The sequence below is a fragment of the Oratosquilla oratoria genome, chromosome 8 (assembly GCF_046742065.1).
Source record: "Oratosquilla oratoria isolate Oo_2021 chromosome 8, ASM4674206v1, whole genome shotgun sequence".
NCBI lineage: Eukaryota > Metazoa > Arthropoda > Malacostraca > Stomatopoda > Squillidae > Oratosquilla > Oratosquilla oratoria.
This window is the reverse complement of record NC_134784.1, coordinates 69,534,523-69,554,522: the sequence shown is the minus strand read 5'-3', so window position 1 is coordinate 69,554,522 and position 20,000 is coordinate 69,534,523. Positions and strand designations below refer to the sequence as shown.

General features: G+C 36.5%; 1 protein-coding gene across 2 annotated transcripts in view; it reads right to left on the bottom strand.

Annotated features, from left to right (window-relative positions):
- LOC143027501 (zwei Ig domain protein zig-8-like) overlaps nt 1-20,000 on the bottom strand; it is a 451,994-nt gene that overhangs the window by 95,868 nt on the left and 336,126 nt on the right. For both annotated transcript variants that reach the window (XM_076188789.1, XM_076188790.1), the window contains exon 4: nt 14,600-14,727. In XM_076188789.1, coding sequence (XP_076044904.1) covers nt 14,600-14,727 — 128 coding nt within the window. The remainder of the gene's footprint in view (nt 1-14,599; nt 14,728-20,000) is intronic.

Sequence of the window (20,000 nt, the reverse complement as noted above, 5' to 3'; positions counted from 1 at the left end):
ACCATAATTCCCTTATCAACCAGAAGTACTTTACTGATTCATTTCTGTTTCCAGATGCTGTTCGTGGAAAGGGTGCCTTTAACTAAGTAAAAGCTTTTCCTCATAGTATATACAGCTTTTTGTTCCAAGACATTGTATGTGTATAGCATATATCAGGAATATTCTCTCTTTTTGCTCTGGTATGATAGGCGAGGAGCTTTCTTTAAAGTTATATGTCTATATCCTACGACGTTATCCTCCTTATAAGATAATGACGCAACGAAAGATTTCTGTAAGTTGTAGAAATCATTTTATGAAATAGTTGTATTTAAGTAAGAGGTTTTCCTTTATTAATGAAGTCTCATCATTACGAAAGTATCGATTACGCGGGTCGACAACCAAATACACACATCATTTTAAACTTCGACATTCAATTGGCAATGGTGGTGACTGCAATTGTTTTTTATTCGCTCATCCGAGGAACGTTTTAGCATACGATATTGAATATTTCCTAAAACATCACTATCTCAAGATTTACATACATTTTACATTTTTCTTTATCCTTTTTTGAATGACTCCGTCTATATCAGGAAAAGCATTTATCACTTTCATGACGCTACTGTTATTACGAGAACAAAACCTTTCCTTTGCTGGGGTTTTAGTGTAATGGTTTTTACATTTTTTTTTATATACCCATATTAAGGCATAATTCTAATTGAACTTTTTTTTCCAGTCCGGTCACCATGTAGAGGCAAACCTTCCACTGGTAACGACAACTTATTCATGAGTGGAGCCGGGACCGCATAGTTTAGGAGGAGCGCTTTCATTTTTCGCACGAATGGCCTGCATTAAAAACCCGCGTGTGACACAAAAATTCTCTCCGGCAGTAAGGCTTCATACGCAACACTATGTATGATTGCACCCTGTGGCTTGTCTGATGATTATCCCAAACCAGTCCAACATAGTGCTACTATAAGTACATGATACCGATACACTAAAGACGTCGGTGGATATATTCAGTAGGCATGTCAGGTTAAAGTACGGCCACGATAGTACGGCTTCATACGCAACACTATGTACGATTGCACCCTGTGGCTTGTCTGATGATTATCCCAAACCAGTCTAACATAGTGCTACTCTAAGTACATGCTACCGATACACTAAAGTCGTCGGTGGATATATTCAGTAGGCATGTCAGGTTAAAGTACGGCCACGATAGTAAGGCTTCATACGCAACACTATGTATGATTGCACCCTGTGGCTTGTCTGATGATTATCCCAAACCAGTCCAACATAGTGCTACTATAAGTACATGATACCGATACACTAAAGACGTCGGTGGATATATTCAGTAGGCATGTCAGGTTAAAGTACGGCCACGATAGTTTCTGGAAAAAAAAAATCTTTGGCCTCAAGATTTTCCTCTGACATTCCTCACCAAGGTGGGAAATCAGTACAACGTGACAAGCTTCATTCAACTTATACATTAGTTCTGGCTGTCGCATGACAATTTTATTCAGCCGAAGGAAAAGGAATGCATACAGAAAGGTCAAAACCTATTTTGATTAGCACTTTCACAACTTTGTACGACTGTACATTTTACGCATTTCTTTCATCCCTGGGAAACGCAACAGTGATCATTAACAAGAGTAACTTTAATACTGGTGACCCACTTTCGGGGAAGAATAAGCGAAGATATAGAGATCTGTATATTTCGATCACTTACTGTGATCCTCTTCATATCTGCTGAAGAGGATCACAGTAAGTGATCGAAATATACAGATCTCTATATCTTCGCTTATTCTTCTCCGAAAGTGGGTCATCAGTATTATTTTACAAATGTGCTACGACATAACTTTGTTGTGAAGGGTAACTTTATAACACACAGAGAGCCAGCTCTAATCCTGAGGGTCGGCTGGATCAACAAGCAACGCGTTCGAGCTAATGTTCAACCATTCTTCATCAGTAATTGGTTAAAGATATATACAAAACAAATCACAGTAGTTAAAAAATGTTGATTCAATAAATTGGACTTACCAAATTCGAAAAAAAAAAATCTGACGCTGATAGAATTAAAACATATAAGGGTGCCATTCAACCAAACGATTTAACATAAGCCATTACTGTGCTGGTTGCATGCACTCAACTCGCGGCTACTGTCTTTATAGGTCGTCGTAGAGGCTTGCATTTCATGAATTGCTTTCTCTCTCTCTCTCTCTCTCTCTCTCTCTCTCTCTCTCTCTCTCTCCTCTCTCTCTCTCTCTCTCTCTCTCTCTCTCCCTCCTCCTCTCTCTCTCTCTCTCTCTCTCTCTCTCTCTCTCTCTCTCTCTCTCTATATCTATATCTATATCTCTCTCTCTCTCTATCTCTCTCTCTATATGTGTGTAGATTTGTTGTTGAATGGTGTACATTTATCTGATCTGGTGAGATAAACTCGGAGAGGTTGTCTTAACCTTTATGTTTCAGTCTTCTGTCTTACAAAGAAAAGGAACCTCCGAGGAAAACTCGGGAGGTTGCCAAAATTCTAATTTATACATATTATTTACAAATGTTGCCATATGGTGATCGAGAAAAGTTGGTAGAGTTGGATGGAGAGCTCCATTTTCCTTGAAAGGCCTGACTCCTGTGGTCACTGGAGACAATGACACGTCCCATGGAAAGGAAATACGAGACAGGTCCCAGCACAACAGTGGATCCCTTGAGAGTTAGTTGAAGACGTTAGAGTTCTCTTCACTCCATATGTGTGCGTGCGCGCGTGTGCACGTTGGACATCTAAGGGATTGACTCTTGCTTTCAATTATTCTGCAACATGTGTGTGTGTGTGTGTGTGTGTGTGTGTGTGTGTGTGTGTGTGTGCGTGTGTGTGTGTGTGTGTGTGTGTGTGTTTGTGTGTGTGTTTGTGTGTGTGTTTGTGTGTATGTGGGGTGTGTGCGTGTGTGTGTATGTGTACGTGTGTGTGTATGTGTTTGTGTTTGTCTGTGTGTGTACGTTTGTGTGCTTGTATGTGTGTGTGTGTGCGTTTATGTGTGTATGTGTGCGTGCTTTCGATGTGTTTGTGTGTGTGTGTGTGTGTGTGTGTGTGTGTGTGTGTGTGTATGTGTGTGTTTGTGTGTGTGTTTGTGTGTGTGTATGTGTGTGTGTTTGTGTGTGTGTACGTGTGTGTGTGTGTGTGTGTGTGTGTGTGTGTGTGTGTGTATGTGTGTGTGTGTGTGTGTGTGTGTGTGTGTGTGTGTGTGTGTGTGTGTGTGTGTGTGTGTGTGTGTGTGTGTTTGTGTGTGTGTGTGTGTGTGTGTGTGTGTGTGTGTGTGTGTGTGTGTGTGTGTGTGTGTGTGTGTGTCTATCTGCCTGTCTATCTTTGTGCTATTCCATTTGGTTAATTAATTTGACTAATAATGAAATGTCATTCACGACAATTAGTGCAAGAATTTAAATTTCTTAGGTATGTAATCAGAATTTCATAGAAATATTTCCCAATATAGTGGTTCGTAATGATAGCCCATGTTTTTTAGCATGGAACAAAATTGGATTCAGTATTTTTTTTCTTCCCATCGTTAAGAATATTTTAAATAAAATTACGTTCCTATTAAACATGCTCATATTTAAGCCTTCTCTGATGGTATTGCTTGAGTAAGCAGTATTGCAAGCGAGGTTTGTAACAGCTGTTCTGATTGGAGAAAGGGTGGAGGAGGAGAAAATTAAATTGGTTCTCGATTGTAAGATGACGCCCTCAAGGGAGGTTCTTAATATAACATTGATCATTGGACAAAAAAATCATAACGTCATTGCTGAACTCGCCTAGTACCCAAATTGAGGATTCCCGACGGGAGTCCCTTGGTTTAACTTAGAGAACCAAGTGAAGTAATATTCGGAATGAAAACAAAGAAAAATTAAGTATAATATAGACGATTACATTTCAAATAGGATACATACATTTTAAGCTATACATCACAGAGTTAGGGAACACATGAAAGAGTATACAAAAGAGATGAAAAAGCAACAACACAAAATAGAACATCAAATAGGATTACAAATAGGAGATTCGGTCATGATCAAATTACATACAACCCAAATAAACTTTCACCAAGGTGTTCAGGCCCTTATAGGATAATTGATTTTGCAGGTGGAAACAAATGCAAGATCTTACAATTAGAAACTAGGGAAATGTCAATTAGACATGATTTGAAAACGACTATGACAGAACTTGATGATGATGATAAATGTGCCACCGAGGGAAAAGATACACAATACATTAGTGTAGTAAAAGAAACATGAGTCCAGAGGTGTATAGTGAGTATGTTTATAATGTCATGTGTGAGTTGAGTATTAACCCAAACACTTTTTACAAATAAGGTTAATATAGTTGATATGTATGGTGCATGCCTGAGATGGGAGACCTGAACTACTAGAACTTTTGGTGTGTCAGATACGCTTGGAACCTTGCAAAAATGTAAGAAGAACTCCAATTAGTATTGAATGATATTTCCTTATGTGAAGTGTTAAAAATTCTTATGTAGCTTCACTAGTATGTGTCCTAGACAAAAAGTGAAATAAGTGTGAAACAAATGTAAAATTATACAGACACTACTATACTAACATCTTTAATACTGATACACAACTCACCATCTTTGAAAATGTGAGAAATCCTCCAATGAGATCTAATACAACCAAATTTTCTAATAATGTCTTATTTTAATTGTTGCTGTTCTGTTCAGATTTCACATTCAGGAGAAGGACGACAGTGAATTCTATTTTACACTTTTTCCTGATTTTGTTATTGGTAAATTATGACGTCTCTGTTATAATTGTTTTGCTTTTTATCTTTTAAGGATTAGTATAAATTTGGTTTTACAGACATTTGTGCATTTTAGAGGGGTTGCATATTTCTTTGCTATGTGTAAACTATGATTGGGTTGCAATTAAGTTGGTGACGACATCCATTGAAGAATAATGCATTCAACCTTGTTTAGCCAGTTTATGCAGAATTTGTTAAATAGTTAGCTCCTTGTATAGGATATTTTTCAAGTGCGTGGTTCCAGAATATTGTTGTATGTGCAACGCCCAGTAAGATGGTAGTAGAAAATGGTTGGTCAAGACGACCAAGTGGTAGCTGCCGAGCCCTGTATGATTCTTGTAAATGAGGATCGTAGATATAGGTAGACAAATGAGGTAGATAGAGGATTAGTTGGCGAGGATTTAATTTTCATGAGTTGGGTGTTTGGTAAACAACAGTTCGTAGGCAAAGGAATTTACAAAAGTTAATTATCTGTTTAGTGTTTACATATCAGTCGCCGGGAACCCGATTTCATTGCTGTATATGATGATGTAACAATACGTAAACTAAGTCAGTGTGCATTGAATTTCAGATTGTTTGAATAAGCAGTATTGCGTGCGAGATTTGTAACAGCTGTTCTGATTAGAGAAAGGGTGGAGAAGAAAATTCAATTGGTTCACGATTGTAAGATCACGCCTTTAGGGGAGATTCTTGAATATAACATTAAAGATTATTGGACTAAAGAGATCATAACGTCATTGCAGAACTCACCTAGTACCTGTATTGAAGATTCCCGACGGGAATCACTTGGTGTAACTTAGAGAACCAAGTGTAATAATATTCGGGAAGAAAATAAAGAAAAATTAAGTTCCGTATATTTCTCCCTCCCCTATACATATACTAAGTTGAACCTAAGTCGGATGATCAGAAGCACAGGGACTTCTGGCTAAAATTGTGAGTGATTATCATCCTAACAAAGATAGTGGTGGAAGGAAAGTTGGAAGTAAAAGCACGCAATAAAGACGGCCCATAGAGACGAAAACAGAGTGGTGAAAGGAAACCACACCTATACTGCTCACCCTATTTTCTGTCTCGTTATTTTTCTCTCTTGTTGTGCTTATTCTGTGCCATTTCTTTATCATTCGTTTACTATATATTTTGGTTTTATTTCTGTGAGCTTCTTTATCTGATAAACCAAAGCAAAATTTCCAGAACCAATATATCATACAGTTTGTTTTGCATAATACTTGAAAAAGGCCATTTAGTATTATTGTAAGAGAATCTAGCCCCATCATTTAGCTCTCCGTGTAAGTTCTGTGCGTAAATAATATCATTGGCAATGAACCATCATCATAAGCTTTCTTTTCTTGCGTTTCACTTTGAGTCCTATATGTACTTGATATATTACTATTCTCCTCTTCTTTTCTCCTATTCTTTTCTTCCCAATAGTGTATTTTCCTCAGTTCTTTCTTCATTTGTATAATTCCTATAATTGATATTAAATAGCCTGCGGCACTGGACACGATCCCTATTCATCAAACATATTGACGATACATAAAGAATGAACATAATCTATGACGTCACTGTGAAGCAGATTACGCCACGGGTAGGTTTTACGAGAATTGCTGTAGCAGACGACCTTTTGGGTATAGAATCAGTAATTTCAAATTGCAACAAATAAAAAGAGAAAGGAGTTTTTGTGTAATCCATTTAGACATTATTGACTTTGGTAAGTACTAAAATATATTCCGTTAATTTTTGACACATTAAATTTTCAAAGTGGTTACACTCTAATTACAGATTGTATATGTTTCATGTCATATTTGTTCGTACGTTTCAAGGATACGTTCGACTCACCTAATGTACTCAACTCTGGCTTAACATATCCATTTAGACCACTTTAAAAAATAATACTTTAGAGAATACTCTTAAGAATCAAATATTCCATATTACATGATCAAATATATGACATAGGCAAATCTTTAGAAATATTTTCATAAAATTAAATCACTACCAGCAGAGATTGGGATACAATATTAAATATTTGGTATAGAATTTCCTTTACAAGACTCCAATACCCTGTTAAGAACGAGTACATTAATCCAATAAAGAATGTAGGAGTCAGTATTTGAATACTACATCCTCCAGACGAATGCAGCTGATGAAAACTTCAACTCCGCAAAAGGGCTAAATAATCAACATGACGCATGAAAATAATGCAAATTATTATATATTTCGCTTTGTTTAGTAATATTTTTTTACCTTTCAATATAGAATATATAGTGTAATCAGTAACAGTGTAACACAGTAATACTGAAATCAAAATTGGCATTAACCCATTTTACAGAACTTCATGTATAATGTGAGTGTATTTCATGGCCAACAAAAATCTCCCTGCCATATTTGTTCCCGTATAGTCCTTCCTTTAAAAATACTTTATTTTTGTCAGCAATATCTATATATCAACTACTATTTATTTTTTATTTTCATTTTTTTTTGTCTTCCCAACGCTCCTTTCTCTTCCCCTCGTTTCTTTTTATTTATTTTATCTTAAATGAATATATTCTGTTCTCCGTTTCGTTTTTTATTCCTATCTGGCGAAACCAGTTTCTGGAACATTTTTTCCCTTCTTTTCTCCCTTGTTTCTATTTTTCCAGGTACATGTGTCCTCCTGCAATAAACAATTCATACAGTGCTCTCTTCTTTACGTGGTTCCTTTCCTTTTCTTTTTCTTAAATTTTCTTTTCTTCATTTCTCTTATATTCTTTTTCGTGATTCTTCATGTGTATAATGTATGGCTCTCCACTTCTAATTTTTTTTTTCTCTCATCTGATTTTCTTTCTCAAATGACTCTTTCAGAGTTGTGTAGCTCCTGGAATGGTAAAAGTAATATGACGCTCTACCACTTCCCTTTCTTTCAAAATGGCTTGACAACACCTGAAAAAAAAAATTCTACGTATTTTAAGGTATAGACTTCATCTCACAAAATGAAAAAATCTGACAAGTAGAAACTAATAAATACATTTTCCTGGGATGTAATTGTACATATAAATAGAATTGAATCCATTTAAGGCATTGTTCAATCAGAATCTACATAGTCTAGATCATCTAGGATAGGCCGGAGTTAAGTTCTGGAACTTTCTGGACGGAGGATAAGCATCCATGAGGCAACACAGGGACGAACATTTTCCTTATGAACAATTCGAACCTTTATTATATATGACGCACTTTGTCCTCACGGCTATAATAAAAAAAATAGTTAAGAAGGTATGGCATTGTGAATTGTTATGCGACATTAAAACCAGAGTTCTAAAATGTATATAACGGTACATGACCGTAAGTGTGTGTGTGTGTGTGCATGTTTATTTTCGTGTGTGTGTGTGTGTGTGTCCGTGTGTGTGTGCATTTGTGTGTGTGTGTGTGTGTGTGTGTGTGTGTATGTATGTGTGTGTTTGTGTGTGTGTCTGTCTGTGCGTGCGAGCGCTTCCATTCACATCCTATATTTTGATTTTAAAATCATATCACTCATTAATGTAATTTTTTCATTCCATTTATTGTTACACTATAATCTTTGTATAGATTTTCCGCCCATTCAAATCCAATATTTTGATTTTAAAATCATCTCACTCATTAATGTAATTTGTTCATTCCATTTATTGTTACACTGTGATCTTTGTATAGATTTTCCGCCCATTGTGTTCTTATAATTACATATAATGGAGAGATTATGAAATATAATTGAAAAATTACTAATAATAAGATTTTTTCAATATCAAAGAAGAACAAAAAGAACATTTATGACTTTTGTCCTGCACACCCAATTTTCAAGCATTTTTTCAATGCTATTGTGAATTAATTAATGATATAGATTTTGAGTCTATTGACATAGAACAAAAGTTTTGGAAGCAAATATATTGTACATTGAAAACGAAAGCATGATAAAGTTATACAATATTTTAGATCTGCTTTATTCAGCAATTATTTTAATAATAATGATAATATATATATATATATATATACATATATATATATATATATATATATATATATATATATATATATTAGATCTGCTTTATTCAACAACTCTTTTAATAATAATATAATATGTATATATATACATACATGTATATATATATACATATATATGTATATATATATATATATATATATATACATACATATACATATAATATTTTAGATCTGCTTTATTCAGCAACTCTTTTAATAATAATATGTATAAATATATATGTATATACACACACATATATATATATATATATATACATATATATACATATACATATATAATATATACATATATATATATATATAATATATATATATATATATATATATATATATATATATACATATACCAAAAACGTTTCCCTCTACGTTCTTCCCTCCCTATTATCTTGGGACCTACTGGATGGCGGGTTATTCCTGCATCTTGCCCACTGCCCTGGCTCAGAAGCAGTGTCGCAAGACACAGCACATCCACAATAAGGCCACTTCTTTAAATCGGCAAACGCTCCTCTCCATCCCCTCATTCAGAAAAGGAGAAGACGGGGAGAAATTCCTTCTGGCTGCGTCAATATATTTCTCACAAATTCTCCCTCACCTCGCATCCCCCATCCACTCCCACTCACTCCTTCCGCTTCTGCCTTCCACATCTCTTTTACTAGTCTTTCTTCACTCATTCTTTCCATGTGTCCAAACCATCCTAATAACCTTTCATAACCCTTATCTCCCAACTCCCTTCCCGCCCCCGTTCTCCTCCTCACCTCCTAATTTCTCACTCTATCCAGCCTAGTAACCCCTATCGTACTTCTCAGGCACCTCATCTCAAGCACATTGAAACTTCTTCTCTCTTCCTCTCTTATGTTCCATGTTTCTGCCTCGTACAGTGCTGTCGGCAATATCACTCCTTCATACAATCTCATCTTGGAATCCATTCCCAAATGACTATTTCTCATTATACATTTTAATCCACCAAGGCATTTACTCGCTTCTCTCAATCTACATTCTACCTCCACCTCCACCTCCACTCCTCCCTTTTCCGCCACATCCGCACCCAATTATCTAAAACTATCTATTTTCTCCAGTATTTCTCTCTTGATAGTCACTTGCAGTCTTTGAGTAGTTACTCATGACGGCTTTTCTAGTGGCTAAATCATGTTGGTTTTTGTTCAGGTAGCGGCTAACTTTTGCTGGTTTGTGTTCAGGTGGCGGCTACCTTTCCACTTGTACTGTACATTAAGGCTACCCAGTTTGATGAATGTCAAACCAGCTGCGAGTATGTTGAAGTATATAAATATGGAAGGCATCTGTAGCGTCAGCGTGGATTTGACGAAAACCAGAAAAGGGGCTATGATCCATTGGTTGCTTATAGTGCTATCTGCTGTTCGGCAATTCGGTACCATTCCACCAGACTGGAAAAAGGTCCTGGCCGACTCTATTCGAAAGTGGTAAGGGGATCGGCAAGACTACAAATATCTACCACGGTATTACATTGCTCAATTTGCCGGGCGTGGTGCTCGTTAATGCGTTTCCGAAACTTGCTATAGTTTCAGAGGCCTCAAACGTAAAGGTGTGCAGCCTACATTGATTTCAAGGAGTTTGACTTAGTACATCGTGGAGTGTTCTTGGATCATTTGTGGATCCATGGGATTTCTGTCATTGTTATTGATTTTATGTCTGGATATACTTATCGACAAAATAATGTGAGATGTGGAGGAATTGTATCCAGCGTCTTCCTTGTTAATTCAGTGGCGAGGCAAAAAGTATACGGCGAATGGTGCGTCCTTCACACGCTATTCATAAACAAAGAAGTAGAATAAATTACAGTGAGTATTCAGAAAGCCAGCAAGAGATATAGCTCAATAGGCTACAGGAAAATAATCATCCTAAAATTCGCTAGTAAACAGCGACATTATGGGGTCTCTTGGCGCCTGAGCAGCAGGTTCGAATCCTCTGCACGACGGACATAGAAATTATCTGATTGATGTCGCTGTCCACTAGCGAATTTCTCATATGATTACAATGGTGAGAAGCGTGAAAGGGATTCGTTCCGGTCCTTACCCCCTCCCACGAGTGTGATTAGCCGTATGGTGAAAAGAGAATTAGGGCCGCAGCTAGTGACCTTCCCAATCTAGATAAAGATGGTTAGTGTAAAACAATATTTACTTGTGGTAAAATATTTTATCTCTTATATATTCTTGAAAACCCAGGACAAACGGCAATCTGGGCATTGGGAAAGGACACGAATCCTTGTAGTTACGAGGCATCATGTAACTACGTTGCCACAACGGTGCACAAAACATATTTATTAGGTCATGGGGGTGAAAAAAATATCAAAAGAGTGATATATGTCTGGCAGCGTGTTTACCAAAACTATTACGGAAGCAAAAACTGAAAATCACAAATGCTGAAGAAAAATTCAATCTCTGTTCGAAATGCGCATTTTACTCTCTCTCTCTCTCTCTCTCTCTCTGTCTCTCTCTCTATTACGTGCGTGATGGAGATGCACTAAAGATAGTGCAGTATGTCAATCAACCCCTTTCCCTTTCTCAAGTTCTGTTCCGGTAAATCAATGACCAGAGTAAACTTTCATTTTTGCAGTCGATAAATGTTGTATATTTAAATTATTTCTCGCCAGAATCGATTGCGATAATGGTAAACCAAACTCGAGTTACACTTTCTTGTATCATCACACATTTATTAACAACGGCCTCATTCTCTACCTCGCCTTTGCCTGGCTTACATAAAAACAGATTTGCATTTTATGCATTTAATTGACACTTGAGTGACATCGGACGTCTTTCAGTATGACAAGTTGTTATTGTGGTCAATATATCAAATCTGTTAAACCAATTTCATGACGGATTATTTAAGAATTTTAATTTGTGTCTTTATTTATGTCAATTTGTTATATTGTTGTTTGTCCTTCGCAGGCGAAGACTAACACTACTTCCGATCATAATGTAATGATATCTATGTACTGCGGGCAGGAACCTACCTGGAAAGAACCAGGATGAGAGGATGTTGTAGCTCTGTTTTTTCTCAGCTGGCGTTTCTTGTTCCTTGTCCACACACCTAATTCCGTAACCTGAGACCTCAGTTGCCACTGAGGCGCACCAGGTAGGGCGGCCTTGTGTTGTTACCTTCCAGGACTCAATGCTAAGGTTGCAGCGTCTTACGCAGGATTTTAACGTGTCCTTGAAGCGCATGTATCATCATGGGATCACTTTCTTGCTTTCAACTAAGAGTATATGATTCTCCTCAGGAAACTCTCATCCGGCATGCGATACACGTGTCCAACATACCTGAGTTGTGAGTGCGTCGACATGGGGTAAATGAGGTTGCAACGTCTTAGGCAGGATTTTATCGTGTCCTTGAAGCGCATGTATTAGCCATCATGGGATCACTTTCTTGGTTTCAACTAAGAGTATATGATTCTTCTTAGGAAGCTCTCACCCGGCATGCGATACACGTGTCCAACATACCTGAGTTGTGAGTGCGTCGACATGAGGTAAATGCTTACTTTTTGTGTCTACTGTACCACATCAGTGTTAGGAATCTTATCTTGCCACTTACAAGGGATTAGAAAGGATTACAAAAGAAGAACATGCCGACAAGAGGCCTTTTGGTCCATAACTAGGTTGGATGCGAAAGAAGAAGAAAAACAAAAAGGATGATTAATGAATGAATAAATAAGTAGATAAACTAGTAAGTAAAAAAGATAAATAGACTATGATAAATAATAAAAAGAAAAAATAGATATTATCAGATAGATAATAAGCAGACCAACAATAATGAATAATTTAAAATGAATTAATAAATGAAATAAAATAAGATAAATGGCAGGCATTGCAGGTGTTTATCTAAAAGAATCTTAAGACTCCAAATTATATTACATCGCATTGCTTCTCCAGAATTTTTATTTCAATCATTTGTTACACAGCTGGAAATGTTGTTTCTACCCAGTTATAAATTAAACATTCTTCCTGAGAGTTTGAGATAATTATTTCTTCTCTTATTCTCATAGTGTGAAAATTGCGTCACTTTTGATGTCAATTCCTTTTAAAATCTTAAAGATCTGTATCAAATCACCCCTGAGTCTTTTTTATTATTATTTTTTTTGGGGGGGGGTTAGATTATGTTTTAGGCGATTCCATTATGTTTTGTTTCTTATATTTGGAATCATTTTTGCGGCTCGCCGTTGTACTTTTTCCAAACGATCAATTTCTTTAATGAGATTCGGTGACCATAGGGATACAGCATATTCCAAATGCGAACAAACTAATGATTTATATAGCTTATTAACGACAGATGGACTTTTAAAATCAGAGGGTCACGTGATTATTCCTAGAATTATATTTATTTTCCCTGAGGTGAAAATACACTGCTTAGATGATTTGAGATAATTTCTAATTAGGCCGAGATCCTTTTCATTATCCACTTTTGTTAATGAATTTCCAGATAACTTGTGATCGTCCTTACTGCTATTTTACCCTCGTGCATAACTTTACCGTTACTTGTCTTAAATTTCATTTGGCATTTTTCAGACCATTACTGTAGTTTACCTAAATCCTCTTGAATATCTAATAGGTCTAAATGATAATTTATCATTCCGCACAATTTTGTATCATCAGCAAATTTGGAGACAATAGATTTCAGTCCTTGGTCTATATCATATATAAATACTATGAATAGAAGTTGCCCAAGAACGGAACCCTGAGGGACTCCACTCGTAAAATTTTCCCATCTACTGTAGAAGTTTTGCTATTTAGAACATATTTCTGTTTATGAACGTTTAACCAATTGGTAGCCCAGTTTGATAGGTTACCTCTAATTCCGTGTGAAGCTAATCTAGCTCGTGGTCTTTTGTGCGGGACGGTATCAAAAATCTTTGATAAGTCCTGATGTACTAAATCCATATTGTTTCTTTTGTCATAATTTGAGATGACTGTGTTGTAGAATTCGAGTAGGCTAGTCACGCAAGAACATTTCCGTCTAAATTCATGCTGGCTATCATTTATCAAACTGCATCTCTTATGATACTTTCTGCAATTTTTTTCTACGATTGAAATTAAGCTTATAGGCCTGTATTTCATTGGCTTTTTTTGTTACCCCTTTTGAATATGGGAGTGACGCTAGCTAACTTTCATTTCTTATATTGAGAAGCTTTTTCCCATCTCATGTGGAAAGAGTTCAGTTGTTTTTCATGTCGACTTTACACCGTCGAAGTTTCACAGGTTTCACAGGCATACAGTAAGGAAAAGAGGACAACTGCTCGATACATTTTCAACTTTGTCTGCAAACTTATCCCTCTTTGTTCGTACACTCTATTTCGGAACTCACGACAGCATACTACCAAGGTATATGTGCCTGTCTGCCACTGCGAGCTTCGGCGTATGAGATTGTAGGTGCAACCTGATACATCACTTCGATCTCCTTGATTGATATTCGGTGACATCCGTTCAATTGTTTCTACTACGATTGTTTTAATATACGAATTACTTACGTAGACTTAAGAAAAACCACGCAAATGCAGTATTGATTCAAGAAGAAAGGATATTTCTTCAGCCCTAGCACCCTAACCCACGTACCACTTTTTGTGAGGAAAAAGAACTGTATGTTTTTTTTTTAACAATAAAGCTGTCTTTACTTTCCACAAGCTATTCTATCACGTACCTCTAGATTCACATAAGCTACGAGTATATTCTTCCTGAAAACCACATATAGATACCAAAAAAGTTATAATCCTTGTAACATAAGTAACAGGTTACACAAAGGAAAATAATGAAAGGTGGGGATGAGAAGAATGAACATGTGTCTACTACTCACTTGGTCCTTGTGATACCAGTGAAGAAAATCTGGCGTCTCGGGTGAATACGAAACGATGCAGGTGAGGTTAATAGACGACCCTGTTCCCACATGCATTTCCGGAGCTCGCTGCACTTTTGCCTCCGGTTCTGCGGAATAAACCGGTTCTAGTTAATATTACTAGAACAGAAATAATCAATCAAAATATCAATGGTACCTAGGGCGTAAGAAATTGTCGTCAAGAGTCACATTTTTCTTGACATAGAGAACACTTCGTATTAATATTGTCGTACTATGATAATAATTAGCAATAGTAATTAATAGGGCACAGAGGGTTACAGTAGGGGAAATAATTATCAGCTGAAGTTTTCATTGTATTTTAATGAGTAAAAATATAAACTAACAAGTTGGAGAATATGATGGAGATGTTGGAGTAGGATTATTATTAAAGAACTCGACTTATCTAACACATGGACGATTTAATTAAGAGAAATGTATAATTCTAAGCTGAGGGAGTTAATGATGCAATACTTATTGAAAGGTAGAGCGAAAGAAAAACGAAAATAAAACGATTGCATGGAATTAAGTAGAAATGATGACCAAATGGTTACAAAAGTCGATCGAAGGTCTCACCACATACATTTCTGAGAGATAAACAGAGCCAGAAAGAGAGAGGATAGAGTTGATAAGGTCAAGGATGCTACAATCTTACCCCACACGTTCGTTTTGTTTTGCAAAGTAGCACCGATAGTAGTTGTAACGGAACACAGGTGTTATTAGCACGAGGAAAACATCCAAGTAAAAAGTGGAATAGGATTAGAAATAGCACGAAAGAGGTAACACGTCGGGAAAGTAGTGGGTGAGAGAGGACACATTTCCTTTAACTGGAGTTATCTCTAGATTATTATGCATGACACTCTGTGGAATGGGAAAAGGTATAAAAGACTTAATAAACTCCAAGAAAAAAGGATAAGTACACTTGTCAGTTGGGGTAAGTGACGGCAAACAGTTGTTCAAGAATGTAAAGTTTTCTGTTTATTGAGGAGGTAAAGGTTAGAGAATTCGTTTCAGATACTAAGGATAACTTTATTATTCAATTCATCGAGTAGTGATTGCAAATTGTTTCAGCAGATCACCCGAGACCCCACCCTCTCCATCACCAGAAAGGTCAACAAGATAATTGATGTTGTCAACGCACGGGTTGATGGCCTGCATCTTTAGAAGATCACTGGTGACTTCCGCCCCGGATACATATACGGTAACGTTAAAACACACAAAGATGACAACCTTTTGCGTCCTATCATTTCTCAAATCCCCATCCCTACATATCACCTGGCTAAAACTATGAATGCCATCCCCACACCTTTTGTCCCTACAGAGTACTGTTTTAAGCCTTCCCGTGAATTCCTGGATTGTGTGTACAGGAACCCCACAGAAGGAGTGATGGCGTCCCTTAATGTGGAGTCCCTCTTCCCAAACATTCCTCTTCAGCGCATCATCGATTACATATGTGGTCATGTGTACCGGTCTTCTCCAGTACCTCTCCTGAAAATAGAAGAGATTCATCTCCGTGAACTTCTGAGGATTTGTACACAAGAGGCCGCCTTCTACTGCCCCCGTGGTAAACTTTACCAACAAATTAATGGCGTGGCTATGGGCTTTCCATTAGGTGTTCTCTTCGCCAATTTCTTCATGGGATCGGTGGAGAAAGATGTCTTCAATCGTTCTGGATGCCCCCCGTTGTACGGCTGGTACGTGGACGACATCTTCGTGAGGACCACCGACTCCGAAGAACGTGAACACCTTGGCTGCTTCCTTCAGGAAGTGTCAGGTCTTCGATTTACCACAGAGGAGACGACAGACGGCGTCTTTCTTTTTCCTGGTGTGTGCCTCAATCAGACAACCGACGGGAGCACCCACACAACAGTATACACCAAGCCAACTAATCCTGGTTTGTGCTTGAATGGAGACAGTGAGTGCCCTCAAAGATATAGGGACTCCAATATTGCATCCTCCAAGCAGCCTCTTAGTCCTTACCAATTGGCACCGTAACCCAGAGAATAAACAAATAATACATAAAATTTAGTGTGGTGGAATTTTGTTGAATATTTTGACCAAAAAATATTTTTGGGAGACTTAAATTTATGCAAGTGCGTTTTAGGTTCCCTGCTTATTATTGGTGGGGGACTAGAAACCTAAAAAAAAAATCTTAACCTTTATCAATTGGCACAGAAACCTGTAGAATAAACAAATAATACATCTAATTTACTGTGATGCAATTTTGTTGAAATATATTGACCAGAAAATATTTTTGAGAAGTTGAAAGTTATGCAAGTGCGTTTTGGGTTCTTTTACTAGAATAAGACTCATGTATGCGACGTTATACATCATACACAAGATGGACTACCCGACCCTATAATATACAAATGGAGACGTTTAATATTTTATCAAACGCTGCATCAGTTTTCTCTACAAACATTTATCATTAATTGTCCATCCCAATTTTATATTACTGTTTCATGATCCTTAAATTGCATAATCATATTTATTGCATAAGAACATAAGAATGAAGAAGACTGCAGGAGACCGTGAGGCCTACGCTAGACAGTTCCATGTCCATTACCACTTGTCATCACTACTTTAGGTGAGTATTCTCTCCCTTCATAAGGTCGGTAATCATTTGTGTTAGGAAGTTATCCTCCAAAACATCTAAAGAAAAATTCGCTTCCTGATCTCCTACTAAAATTTCCCAGTCAATGTTTCTATAATTAAAATCTCCCATGATCACAACGGTTTTGTACTGGGACGCCCTGCGAATTTCACGAATCAGGGGATTAATCTGCTTAATGCTGAGGTTAGGAGGTCTATATAGAACGTCAATAATAAGTTTCTTATTCTTGTCTATAATATCCATCCATATACTCGTAGATTCCATATTATCTTCCTTTTTATTCAAATTGTTGAAAATACAGTTTATTGTATTTTTAATGAAAAGTGCTACTCCTCCCCTACTCCTGCCAACGCTGTCCTTGTGAAATGAAATAGTGAACAACAATCGAGAATGTATTTCACAGAAATATAACGGAAATTTGTCTATTTGTCTCAGTAAATTTAAGTGATCATGGTACTAGTACTTGAAAAGGACGATGCTGCCACAATACAAAAAGATAATACGTAACGACTCCGACAAGTTATTGCACCATCTATCCAGCTACACCTTTGATGAAATGGCAGTACTACATTACAAGCATAGAGAAGCATGGGGTGCCCGTGCACTGAGCAATCCGTACAAAGTGGGAGGAGCCACCATCCTCTAAAAGAGGCACGCCACCTTCCAGATCCAGAAGACACCAAACCGGACTTAACAGGCATCAGGTATAATCTTATTATCAATTTCGTAGTGTATTATCCAACTTCGAGTCGATAGTTTGCCAGCACTGCATTCAAGTTGATAATTTCCCACCGTTTATAGGGGCCTATTCATTATAGTATTTTTTTTCTCGGTTTGGTATCGGTGCATATAACGTTTCACTTGGTTCATCAAGAGGCACCCAAATCAACCAAAGGTGTCAAACGTAAGCACGACCCGCAATGGTCATGTGGCGTTTGCTTAAAGAAATGTCGAAACGAAAGCGTCCATTGTGAAAATTTTATTAAGTGGTACCAAAACGCACTTGAATAACTTTAAACCTCTCAAAAATATTTTCTGGTCAGAATATTTCAACAAAATTCCACCAGAGAAAACTAGAAATATTATTCGTTTATTCTACGGGTTTCTGTGCCAATTAAGAGGTTTCTTGAAGATTTCTAGTCCACCGATAGCAGGCGAGGAACTCGAAACGCACTTCCATAACTTTCAACTTCTCAAAAATATTTTCTGGTCAAAATACTTCAACAAAAGTCCACCACAATAAATAAGATATATTATTTGTTTATTCCACAAGTTTCTGTGCCAATCAATAAAGATTAAAAGGTTTCTTGGAGGTTTCCAGCCCGCCATTGATAACAGGCGAGGAACCTAAAACGCACTTGCATAATTTAAACCTCTGAAAAATATTTTGTATTCAAAATATTTCAACAAAATTCCACCACAGTAAATCAGATATATAGTTTGTTTATTCTATGGGATTCTGTGCCAATTGATAAATATTAAGAGTTTTCTTGGAGGTTTTTAGTCCTCACCGATAGCAGGCGAGGAACCCAAAACGCACTTGAATAACTTTAAACCTCTCAAAAATATTTTTTGGTCAAAATATTTCAAAAAAATTCCCCCACAATAAATTAGATATATATTTTTTGTATATTCTACGGGTTTCTGTGCTAATTGATAAGAATTAGGTTTCTAGTCGGCCACCAATAGCAGGCGAGGAACCCAAAACGCACTTCTATAACTTTAAACCTCTCAAAAATATTTTCTGGTCAAAATATTTCAACAAAATTCCAAACACAATAAATTAGATATATTATTAATCTATTCTATGTGTTTCTGTGCTAATCGATAAGGATTAAGATGATTCTTGGAGGTTTCTAATCCGCCACTGATAGAAAATTGATAGAAACCGGATTTCTGGGGGTGTTTAACTTGACCGCTCTCCCCTCCCCCTCATGCTGTTCCCCTACGCTCGTGTTCCTTCCTTACTTTTGTATATGAAATCCTGTGTATCTGCCTTAATTTATATGAAGATGCAATATGCGGATGTACTTATTGTCTAAGATTTTCTCCTCTTCTGTGGTAATATTGCATGTATATATATATATATATATATATATATATATACATATATATATATATATAATATATATATATATATATATATATATATATATATATATATATATATATATACATATATAAGGAGGTACATGTCTCTCTTGTCCTATTTATACTTTGTATCTCCATTTTTTTTGTTCTCATTTTTCTGTACTCCTTGATAATGTGAATATATCACGAAAGCGCTCGGACTCCGTGTGTTTTCCCTTTTCCTAGTGGACTCTGCATATTTGTAATTCACGTGTGACTTGTGAAATTTGTGCATATATATATATATATATATATATATATATATATATGTGTGTGTGTGTGTGTGTGTGTGTATGTATGTGTGTGTATGTGTGTGTATGTGTGTGTATATGTGTGTATGTGTGTGTGTGTGTGTGTATGTATGTATGTATGTATGTATGTATGTATGTATGTATGTATGTATGTATGTATGTATGTATGTATGTATGTATGTATGTATGTATGTATGTATGTTTAATTAAGTATATAAAAATATTTCCAACTTCGGCTCGCACCAAATATTTTACAGCAATGCCATTAATTCTTTTGTTAATTCAATTCCCAAGAATCGTATTACGTTTGCTTACCAATATTCTAAAACAGTGCATAAATAAATTGTGAACTTCCATCAAAGGATTAAGG